Consider the following 11,994-nt stretch of genomic DNA (forward strand, 5'->3'; position numbering starts at 1 on the left):
AGAGGAATATAAATAGGTTTGCATCCGATTTATAATCGTGACCCCCACGTGGCAATATCTGCTCCATCTTCAATTCCTCATATTTCCACTACTTTTTTTTTTGTTTTTTTTATAAATATCATGTAACCGGTTACCCTTTGGATGTCGTCAGATTCAAGGTTCTTCATCCCACCCCCAAAATGTACTGTGTGAGAATCGAACCCAAAAGCTCTTCACATACCTTCTGTTGCCAACTGAACTACCCTCTTAGGTATATTTCCACTAGTTATTCTAGATAGATTTTTAGTGCATTAAGCTTTCCTCCTCCAATTCATATTTCACACAAATAAATATAAATATTTTATACATAAAGTAATAATATCTTAAAAATCATTTTCATTTTGAAAAAAGGGATTTCTTGTTCGACAATTTATTAATTATTATTATTTACTAAATGCTAATTTGTGTTAAAATTAACTTTTTACTGATCCCGTCAAAAAAAAAAATTTACTGATCGTTTATCTTTTCAAGTTTTTTCGAAAGCTCAATTGGTTTATCGTCTCTCAATCAATTCAATTTAAAAAAACTTGACTCCTAAGGAATGGGGCAGCATCATAGCTGCGCAGGCAGTTGTAGAAGAGAGGAGTATAAAAAAAAATGTTGTGAAATCGCGGATAAACAAATTTCCCTAATACTCGTAACTCATGATAAGCGCTGACTATGACGAAGATGGTAATAAAAGACGTAGAGTAATATCAAAGCACATCACGGATTTTAACGCGGAAAAACTACGAGGCTAAGTCAGTAATAACTTCCACTATATAATAGATAACAAAGATAACAAATTTCCATATGCTTAACAAAATAACTAAAGAAAAGCAGTTGGAGCTAACCTAACAATTTGACTCTAAAATACCTTCGAGCTCAAGCCTAAAACAACAATCCTTAGAAGCTAAAGACTTACCCTTCCCCTTATTCTTTATGAGGATTTCTCTCTATACATTAAAGATAATTTTTTTCATCTTGTTATGTTTTGAACTCAATCATCTCAACTCATATTTTATATGGGACTTGCGTGACAAAAGTTCTTATATTACCTAGGACTTCAAACTTTTATATGAAAGTTGGTTTACAATATTTATCTGCTAGATATGGGACTTCTAAGGATAACCCTAGTTAAAAGAGAAACCCAACACAAAATTCTCTTAAATTATTTTCTATCATACAATTGGTTAAAGAAATAAATCAATGTTTTTTTACCAAAGCATCTTCGTTGACAGCAGTGATTAATTCTTTTGTTGTGAATGCTCACACTAAGCGGTAAATAGCTGACTATGAAATGTGTTTCATTCTTCTAAGCAAAGATCTAACCCTCAACATTCCGTTAAGGGACAACGTGAGCAAACACCACACCACAACTTATGGTTGATATACTGATCAATATACTTTTAGCAAACGAAAGTTTGATAAAACATTTGTATCATTGTTTTTTTGTGTGCAATACATGTATCACCCATATGAGACAATCTTATTTGAGTCGAAAATTAAACATTCATATTATGATATGGTTAATTATTCCAAACGGAAGTTATTTCCATGATTTCATCCACTAGGCTCGAACTCAAAATCCTTGTTTGAGGAGAACCGAGCATTTTTTTTCAAACTTTCAATGAATATATTGCATAATATTAAATGAGACTCTGCAGAAAATTTTACATTGTGATTCCTTTTGCTAAAACATGAATGCTATAGAAACATGAAACTTTTTTTTTCGAATTCACGTGTATTCTTTACATAAGTCAATTATGTCACTTTTGGTTATATTCTCTCTTGAATATTTTATATTGCACCACACAACCATCACGCATCAGATTTCCATGTTATTACATTTTGTATGTCATTAACAATTACTGAAATAGCTTTAAAAAAACAATCACTGAAATTATAATCAATTAACTTTTTAGTTAGATGCTATAACAAGCGAATTGAAATTAGAAAATCATGTAGCAGCATTTTTTTCCCAGTTTTGATAAGAAAAACAGAACCATATATCATATAGATAATGTACCAAAAAATATATCATATAGATAAGGAATGTGTCTATCTCCACTGGGATCTCATGTAGAAAACTTAACACAGAAGAAATTAGGCAAGCTTATAGAGCATAACGTATTGTTCTATGATACATAGTCTTAACATATAAAACAAAACCAAATGAGGCATCATGCGCCGAAAGCACAGCAAAAGAGAATGAAAAGAAAGATGTGAGGACATAATGGTCTAGCACAGAAATATATGACAACATACATGATGGTGTAACATAGCAAATTGTACTAGCATGTTTCGATTCACTTTGATCCTTCCAAAATTATATCTCCCTTATAAAAGCTACTCCTAATAGCTTTTCTTCAAATCACTTCTCTTACAAATAGAAAAACCAAATGGGTATTTGGTTTTCAAACATAGTGCATGTTTGGAATACATTTTTATAAATGATTCTAAAATTAAAATCAACTTTGAAGAGAATTCGAATAACTTGTGAGTTTTAAAATTGATTTTAACAAAATAGAAACTGGATTCAAGAATGTTATTAATAGGAAGAACTTGAGTTATGCAATTAGCATCGGTATCACCCTCCACCACCTTCTCCACCAGAACCACCATCATGTCCATGATTGCTTCCATCTTGACCTTCATGGACACTCATGACAGACACATGAGCTGCAGTCACCACAGCAGCGGTCACAGCTGCTTCGTTGCCAGCAATTGCGGTGGATCCATGAATATTGCTGCCGGCCATCATCAGCAAGAGTTTTCAGATCAGCACTCCCTTTAGTTTTTCCCTTATAAGCATGGGGGAACTTCTCTAAATCTTCCACCTCGTTTTCCTTACTCTTGCGGTTGCGCCCTCTAATGCAGAAACAAATGGTTTTGCTCTTCATGGTTGGAAGTGGAACAGAGTAATTGATGTTTGGAAAAGAAAAGAAAATAGAGCAATAGACCATGCTGCCAGCTTTGTTCCCCTCACTCTTTTATAACAAAACCATGGCTAATCATAATCAGTATTATTCAATATTGAAATCACACATCATATTTTGGCTTTAAATTACTGAAAGCATCAGCTAAGTTGATCAGTTGATTCTATACGAACAAGCAACTTTTTCTTACCTCCACACTTGTCATCAGGTGAATTGATCACTTTTTTAATGATGCTGTCAGACTATAAGAACATGCGAAACACCTATATATGACTTGAAAATAGACAATAATTGTACATATTCAATTCAAAATCTGGGTGTTTCCCATACTCAAGTTAACAGCGTGTAAAGCGTCTTTAGATGATACATAGAACACAACAGAACCTTAATAGAATTTCTTTAATAAACTTGGTTAATGATTGCATTTCTTGAATGATTAATTTTTTTTTTTTGAAATATGAATGATTAGTTGAACATGATGATAATAACCACAAACATTATTGATGTGTCATAAGTGAAAGGCTTAATACATCAGAATACCTCTGAAATTGTAAAGGGAATCAGGTTCAGGGCCTGTAAAAGTTTCACATAAAATTGGGTCCCTGAAAAATTTTTTTAATTCAATTAAGGACAAATGCTGTCAGACCTCAATTTTGTCATAGTCATCAATTACACGTGGCTTTTATAAAAAAAATTTAATTAAAAAATAATTTCTTTTTAATTCAAACTCAATTATTTAATCACAAAAAAAATTTAAAAATTTAATAAAACCTAATCTAATAATCCCTTAACTAAACAATCTAATAATCTAACTAATAAACTAATCTAATAATCTAACCTAATCTAATTATAACCAATCCCTAATTAAAATCTTTCATCCCAAATTGAACATTCATCTTCTTCCAACCCCAGAGATCTAGCATCTAGTCACATGCAACAACAACCCCTAAACAAAAAACAGAGAACAATCAAGGCTCATTCATGGCTCATGAACATTTCTCTCTCTGGGTTTCTCTTCTCCTTTCCCTTTGTTTTCCATTTTCTTTTTCTTTCTCAGAACACAAACAAAAAAATGGCTGCAACAACAGAGAACAATCAAGGCTCATTCATGGGTCGAATAAGTATTCTAAGCATCAAGGAGGCATGAGGATTTGTGGTGGTGGCTGGCTGGTGGGTAAACCACCACCGTCCAGCAAGAGCAAAAAGGGTTTTGAGTCAGGCCCTAGGTCATCCTGGGCGCACGGGTTGGACGCCGGATCTGGCTGGAGCACGCAGATCTGGACGCGCTAGAGGGAGAGGGGGCGGCGCGGGGGCGTGCGAGCAAGACGGCGCAGATCGCTGGTTACACGCGGGCACAGGTGAGAAGCGAGGCTGAGGATCAGGGTGTAGGCCGCGTTTGGGTTGCACTTCCTGGTATGGTGGTGGGTTAGAGGAGAATGAGGAAGAGAGAAGAAGAGGTGGTGGTTCTTCTGGATTGCTGGGTTTATTGGAAGAAGAGATAGTGGAAGATGAACAAAATGAATGAAGATGAAGATGTGGGTGGAAAATAAATTTTGGGTTAGATGAGTTAATTAGGGCTTGATTGATTTAATTAAGGATTAATATTGATTTTCAATTAACTATAACATGTGGCATTATTTAGATTAAAAAAAAATGACACCTGGAATTGCTGACTAGGATAAAACTGAAGTCTGACAGGATTTGTCCTTAATTGAATTAAAAAAAAATTCTTAGGGGCCCAATTTGATGCGAAAATTTTACAGGCCCTGGAACTGATTTTCTTTCCAATTTAAGAGGTCTTCTGATGTATTAAGCCTAAGTGAAACAAAGTAATGGAAAATCAGCGATTTTTTTTAGAGGCAAGAATGAATTAAAAAGAAGCACAAGGCGTACTCCAACCCATTTACAAAGCGCACAAGGAAATAAAATAAGTAATTTGTAAATCAGTGAAATAAATGTGTAATTGGATTCTCCTTTTCTTTTTCCAAATTGAGCAGATTTTTATATTCTACTAGCAATCAATTCCTCCAATATCAAACTATGATTTAGTTATGCGCCCTATAACGAGGATACACATCTGCAAGAAAAATGGTTTCATCACAACTCTCTCGACCTAAATTTGGTTTATACAAAACTATCATATCAAAATATCCTTCCGGATTGATAGACCTTGTGTTTACAAATTAATAATGGTATAAAGAATGACATATGTTACATATTACTAATTTCTATGTATACGCTCTTTATAACAAGGGCTTCCCATACAGAGCATTGTTACAGAACTGCTCATTGCCATCACCACCAGTTTCAGAACCCATCTTGCTTCGTTTGCATGAAACGAATTATATTAACAATGGTATAAAAGAATCCTGTTACACATTTCAAATTCATGTCTTCACAATCATAACCAGAGAATCAGCATGAAACTGCTCATTGCCATCATCGTACAGCTAACGGGCTGTCTTCCTTCATTTTTATGAGCCCACTTTCAATGTTGCGCAGCACTGGCCTATAGCTGCAGTATTGTCGATCACATTAACAAAAAAACTTGATGCCAAAACAAATGAATGTGCGTGTGCTTGATACAGAGAAAAAAATGGAGGGAGAATCTTACAAGCGTGAAAGACCATCATATGCTTGTTTGACTTGTTCAAGTTGAGCAGAAAGCTGCATGACTTCTGCTGATAGTGCCACTGCTTTGCTCTGTTCTTTCACAAGTTGGCCCTGCCAAGCAAACCAAAAGGTGTACAATCATGAGGAATGGATGACAAACTGTCCTGGTGCTGATAACAGAGAGAACCTCAACCAAACACAATACCCTGAGAATTACTCATAGGAAAAATCAGCAAATTCTACTTTGATTATTTATTTTGAAAGTGAACATTTGACCCATAAGACCTAAATAGTCATAACTCATAACATGAACTAATTACAAAGGGGAGCAAATATGCAATGAATATGTTACTGACCTTCAAAGATGCCATCTCTCCTGTGGATGTTGAGGAACCAATCTCATGTCCCCCATTTTTAAAGGAGTCTGGCAAGCCGCTAGCCTGTTCCATTCTCAGTTTATCTAGAACCCCGCGGAGCTCTTCATTTTGCTTAAGACACTCCATCACCTGCAGAATCACAGTCCAGCACAATAATAGTGAGGAACAAAATTCTATGCAGTCTGGAACTTCATGTTTGTTCATAAAGAAAGAACTCAACATAGCACGGATATAAAACGAAATGGAATTATCAGCAGCACCAATCTAGCACTAAAATTATCTAACAACCATGCCAGTCTAAGTCAAAATAGAATGTGAAGTAAAAAAAAAATACGCAGTACAAGAGAAAACCACCTCCAAAGGTACAACTGCTCATAAAATTACTTCACTAGCTATAATAGTTAATGTGACTGACACACTATTAAAACCAAAGAGGATGTCATATAGACATATAACAACACCTATATTAAATTACTGAGACTCAACTGAAGTAATTAGTAATGTTTTGCACAACATATAAGACTATTCATCCCTGGCACACGAACTAATTAGAACAACGGTGAACCTAGATTTTCTTTATTTAAGAGCTATAGTGAAATGCAGAATTTCATACTTTATGTGGAGAGCTAGGTCTAGTAACCGGTGATGTATGGCTTGACTGATATTGCATATCATCATTTAGCTATTGCATACTTTTTCCAGATACAGGATTACATGTATAGGACCAATTGGAGTGTTGGTCATGATATAAAAAATACTTCAGAGGCCCATACAGGTCCATTTACAGGACAGGATCGTAAAGGTCTATATCTTTTTTTAACTTAATCAGTAAATTTTCAGGAAAATCAGTATCAAGTTTCAATTTTAAATAATTTTCAACTGACTTAATACCATTAGTCAAAAGATGCAGACTCTTTTGGCTTTTAAAATAGGCTTAATTGCACTTTTAATCCCCCAACTATTGTCTTCTTGCGAAAATCGTCCCCAAACTTCAAAATTAGCAAAAAACGTCCTCCAACTATACATGTCGTTGCACTTTTGGTCTGTCGTTTACCTTCCGTGAGAAAACTAACGTGAGAAGCTGATGTGACTCCCTCACGTGTGTCTCACGTGACTTTCTTCAGAGAGCTTGATGACTGGACAAGTCACATGCTTCTCACGTGACTCTAAAAGGCTCCAACGGTTATGAAATTGCAAACCCTAATTAGACCTGATTACCCCTTTTAGAGTCACGTGAGAAGCATGTGACTTGTCCACTCATCAAGCTCTCTGAAGAAAGTCATGTGAGACACGCGTGATGGAGCCACATCAGCTTCTCACGTTAGTTTTCTCACGGAAGGCAAACGGCAGACCAAAAGTGCAGCGACATGCATAGTTGGAGGACGTTTTTTGCTAATTTTGAAGTTTAAGGACAATTTTCGCAGGAAGGCAATAATTGGGGGACCAAAAGTGCAATTAAGCCTTTAAAATATTAAAAGACAAGACCAGAAAATCATGGATGAGACCTTAGACCAGTAGCCATAAGTTATATTTAGTCAAACCTCTAATACTGATTTTTACCTGATTTTCCCATCTTGCTGCTGCTTCAATTGCCTCTTTGTTTGAGTTCAAGAGATTAGAATTTTCCTCAAAAAGCCTCTCTATTTCTGTAGATTGCGAGTCAATCTGCCAACAAGATGAAAAACCAATCCCTATCAGATGGAATATAAAAACACCAAGCAATATATATATATATATATATATATATATATATATATATATATATATATATAGAGAGAGAGAGAGAGAGAGAGAGAGAGAGAGAGTTTACCTCCATTAGAAGTTTCTGCCTACTGCTTTCCAACCTCTCAACAACCAAGGCCATATCATGCAACTGCTTATCAAGTTTCTGCTTCTCTTCCTGAAAATTTACAAAATTCAAACATTAGACCTAAACATCTTGAGCACCAGCAAAAGGTTGGATGTCACTGAACAAAAAATATATTAATCTGGAAATGGATATGGGAGCAGCATAATAGGCCATTCATCATCAGCTGCCATAGCATCCATGCTACATGTGCAGAAGTCTAAAGGTATTTTTGAGTAGGTGAAAGATAGGAAGCAGAAACTAAGCAATGAAAGTATGAAACTCATCTCATACCATGGATATAAAGACTGCACTGGATCAGCCGGTTCAAGCAGATGAAGCAGGAACCAATCAAGTAATTGGTCCATTTATTTGAAAAACAACTGATTTCAGAACCGGTAAAGAACTGGTTGAACCAAATAAAAATTAGGTTGAATGGCTAGATTTAAAATTTTCGCGGTGGTTGCGGGCCAGCCCTGGTGCTTCACAGATCAGCGGCAATGAGAGGGAAGGAGGGAATGGGTCGAGTGAGAGGGAATTGCTCGAGTGTGAGGCTTCTAGGGTTTTTTCTCAGAGGGAAAACCTGGAAATACCCTTAAAATATAACCCCAACGCTTAAATATTGAGGGTATTTTAGGAAGACATGAGTTTCGAAAAAAAGGGGGAGAATCACGATCGTGCCCCCGGGATCGGCAACGGCTACCTGGGCCGGGATGGGAAATTTTATCCCACAGTATGGCTGGGCAGGGATGGGATTCCAGGATCCCGCACGAGATTCCGCAGGATCCCGCCGGAATTGAGAACAACCATGGTTTAACTCTTGAAACAATGAACCGGAAACTAGTGTTTTACCAACTCAATGACCGGTCTGGCTTTTGAAACATCGCTTCACACTTGATATATTGAAAATATAAGGTTGAAAAAAGAGTGCAGCTCACGTACAATCTAGTCCACAAATTTTGGCTACTACTACTTAAATTAAATTGAGATAGATTTCCAACCTCAGCCAAACAACCCATAACAGTAAAAACTTTTGAGACTTCAATTTTCACTCCCTTTCTTATTTTTCACCTACTTGAAGTCTTAAACATGCATAACCTATAACCAGAGACAGTAAACACGAATGCCAGTAATTTGCTAATACTGTATCAAGGTTTGGATGACACAGTAACTTAAATTTCTGCCGTAATTTATCTAAAAGATACCAAAACATGAGAATTCAACAAATAGTTCATTTAAAAGGAAATTTATTCTCACCAAAGATAATGCCTTGTGAGCTGCTTTATTGGAGGCTTCTGCATGTGCACAAACCAGAGTCAATATCATGTTACCGGGCACCAATTCAACAGCAAAAAAAGATAAAGTTGAATGTGGCGAGAATAGGAACCAAATACTGTGTCCATAGACATCCTTACTGGAAAATAAGCACTCATAAGACAATTGAGAATTCATGGCACAAACCCATGGGCCGATATGAATCTAAATGAGTTGAAGTCAGATACTCAGATAACAGCTATAGGAGACCACTCCTAGTAAAAGAGGCGCATTTCTAAAGGAAAATATGATGGTGGAAATAATAAATTAGTAGTTGAAAACAAAATGTTTCAAACAATCTCTTCTATGGCCTTGAAAAACTAGAATTCATGGATATATAATTGCGATTCAATGATGGCATAAAGCATCCAGGAAGTGCAACTGCTATCATAACTGATTGGCTGCATACTTTGTTTCATTAAGTGTTAGGAACCCAGATTCCTAACAGTGGACCTTGAAAATAAATGCAAGAAATAGAATGAACAGATTGTTTATTTGATGGGCAAATGGAAATACAGAGAGGGAATGGTATCCCAAATCTGACACAGAGCCTAGCTCCTATAGGAAGCTTAGAGCTTCCTACTCATCTCTACAACTCAATGATCCAAAGATGACCTCTCAACCTCTCCATTCCCTTCTTATATAATGGCCTATTACAATCATATTCCTCTCTCTATTCTGTTAGGTAGTTGCTAGTAATCCCCACTTTGCCCCTTCTAGAATACACTATCCATATTCCTTGGTTGAATGATGGATCAAAGGCTCATAAGTGACATTTGGGCCTGCTTGGAAATCCCAGGGTCTAACATTAAGCCATAGCAAATTTCATATACTATATTATACAGAAGTTTTCATAAACATAACCTGCAGCCTCTCTAGACATGGAGTTAAGTTTCTCTTCCAACTCCTGCTTTTCAGACATCAGTGATGCAATGCGGGTTTGCTCTGTTGCCAATTGTTCCTGCCCCTGATGCCTCAACAGTGACTCTCGCTATAAATTTTAAACACCATGACCATCAGACGAAAAAAAAGAAAAAGAAATTAATTATAAGGTGAACAAATGTCAATTACATAATCATGACATCACCTGTAGTTCCAACTTCAAAGCACCTAGCTCCTTTTCTAATCTTTGAAGGTGGTCTGGTGGAGTACCAAGGGATGAAATTGTGCTAACTGTATCATTCATTGTCTGTTGCTGAATTAAGTTTAATTCCGCTCTCAATGCAGCTGCATCTTCTTCAGCCTAGAGCAAAATAGCCAATAAGATTCTAATAAAAAAAGGGTCCTTCATCTAATAGTTCTTTTAGTAAAATAAATCTCTCCCGTACACGATATTGCTCATCTTCTGCTTCCTTAAGCCGTTTCTTCAGGGTACGAAGCTGTGCTGAAAGGTCCTCCTGCACTTATATGTAAGGTCCAATTAGGTATTGCGAACAACTAAAAACAAGTGTACAACCAGGAGACATGAATAAAACGTTGAAATAATTACTCGTGCAACAACTGCAGCATCTTTTTCCATTGCAACATCCTTGAGTGCTTTCCTGAGTGATGGCACTGTACTTTGCTCCTAAATGAATCAAATAAGGGTTTATTTGTTAAAACCATTCCAATTTCCACTAGCTCGGGATTTGAGTACTAATGAGGTAATATTAACTGTCAGCCCTTTTTGCTTACCAGATCATTCAACTGTTTGCGCATTGCAGCATTATCAATTTCCACCGTTTGAAGCTGCAATAAGAGACAAAATGCAATGAGCCTAGGTGGGTACACTGATAAATAACACAACACATGGAGTATTTTGAATTGGAATCTTGACCTTTAAAGTTATTTTGGTGTTATCGTCCTCCAAGTCAGCATTCTTCCTTTGCAGATGGTTTATTTGAGATAGCAGAGCACCAATGTCTGACTGTATAAAAAACAAAGAGAAACCTAAACTCCGATTGTACATGGAACAACATTAAGCAATAAGAAAGGACAATAGGTACTACCTCAGAGAGTCTATTTGCGCTGTCGGACTTGTTGATTCCCACAATCTCTGAAATAAAAGGATTTGAAAAGACATACATGGTTTGAATTGCAGAAAAACAAGTGAAATTACTAACCGGAGGTGGTGGGAACTTTGGTGAGATCTGGTCCAGAAGAGGTTTTGCTCAATCTCTCCGCAGCCCTCTTTTGGCGAATTTCCTCCAGCTGAAAGGTGATGAATGCAATTCAATTGAAATCAGAAAAAAAGAGGAATTGAATTGAATCCGCAAAACAGGAAGGAGGTTTGTACCGTTCGTCGACCGAGAGAAGCATGGCGAGAATCCATTGTTACAGATCGATCGGGCTGCAATGCAAATTCGCCTCCCCGCCGGGGCCCTTTCTTTTCTTTCTCTATTTTTTTTCTCCTTTAGAGGGATTTTGCCTTTTAAAAATAATCAATTTTATTTTAAGTGATTTTTTTGAAAAACGTGGTATGGATTAGGTAGATTTTTAGACCAAATAAAACCACTCATCAGCTCTTTAGATTGAGTTGGGTTAGATTTCACGAATTTCAATCTTCAGATCCGAACCGATCTCATTTGACAATGTTCGGATTGGTTTTGGGTGGGTTGATTGGACTGTTATACTAAAATAATTTAAAATTTTGAAGGAAAAAAAAAATAAGACTTGTGTTTGAGGTGATCCCAAAGCTTTTGTTTGAGTTGATCAACATCTTTCTATCTTCAACTCAATTTAAAATAAAGTGATCTCAACCCTCTTCCAATATCCAATTTGAACTTGAATCAATAAGGCTTCCTCAACTCATAACTTAACTTAGCTATTTTATCGTTGTAATCACTTTTCCTCGTCTATTAAATCAGCAATACCTCTGCAATACAAAGCGTAGGCATATTTGAAAACT

The 11,994-nt window shown here is 36.3% G+C and overlaps 1 protein-coding gene and 1 pseudogene across 1 annotated transcript; both read right to left on the reverse strand.

The window, feature by feature from the left end:
* Nucleotides 1–2,339: 2,339 nt before the first annotated feature.
* Nucleotides 2,340–3,120, reverse strand: LOC130749515 (uncharacterized; annotated as a pseudogene).
* A 1,915-nt stretch (nt 3,121–5,035) lies between these two features.
* Nucleotides 5,036–11,532, reverse strand: LOC130743432 (uncharacterized). Its single transcript, XM_057595683.1, has 15 exons — nt 11,383–11,532; nt 11,210–11,297; nt 11,096–11,142; nt 10,924–11,013; nt 10,782–10,835; nt 10,597–10,674; nt 10,436–10,504; nt 10,195–10,350; nt 9,972–10,098; nt 9,051–9,088; nt 7,758–7,847; nt 7,508–7,612; nt 5,927–6,076; nt 5,572–5,681; nt 5,036–5,472 (listed from the first exon to the last, which is right to left on the reverse strand). The coding sequence occupies exons 1-15, from the start codon at nt 11,416–11,418 to the stop codon at nt 5,397–5,399; spliced, it is 1,314 nt and encodes a 437-aa protein (XP_057451666.1). The 5' UTR covers nt 11,419–11,532; the 3' UTR covers nt 5,036–5,396.
* Between the last annotated feature and the right edge of the window lie 462 nt (nt 11,533–11,994).

This window comes from Lotus japonicus, chromosome 3 (genome assembly GCF_012489685.1).
Source record: "Lotus japonicus ecotype B-129 chromosome 3, LjGifu_v1.2".
Classification (NCBI taxonomy): Eukaryota; Viridiplantae; Streptophyta; class Magnoliopsida; order Fabales; family Fabaceae; genus Lotus; species Lotus japonicus.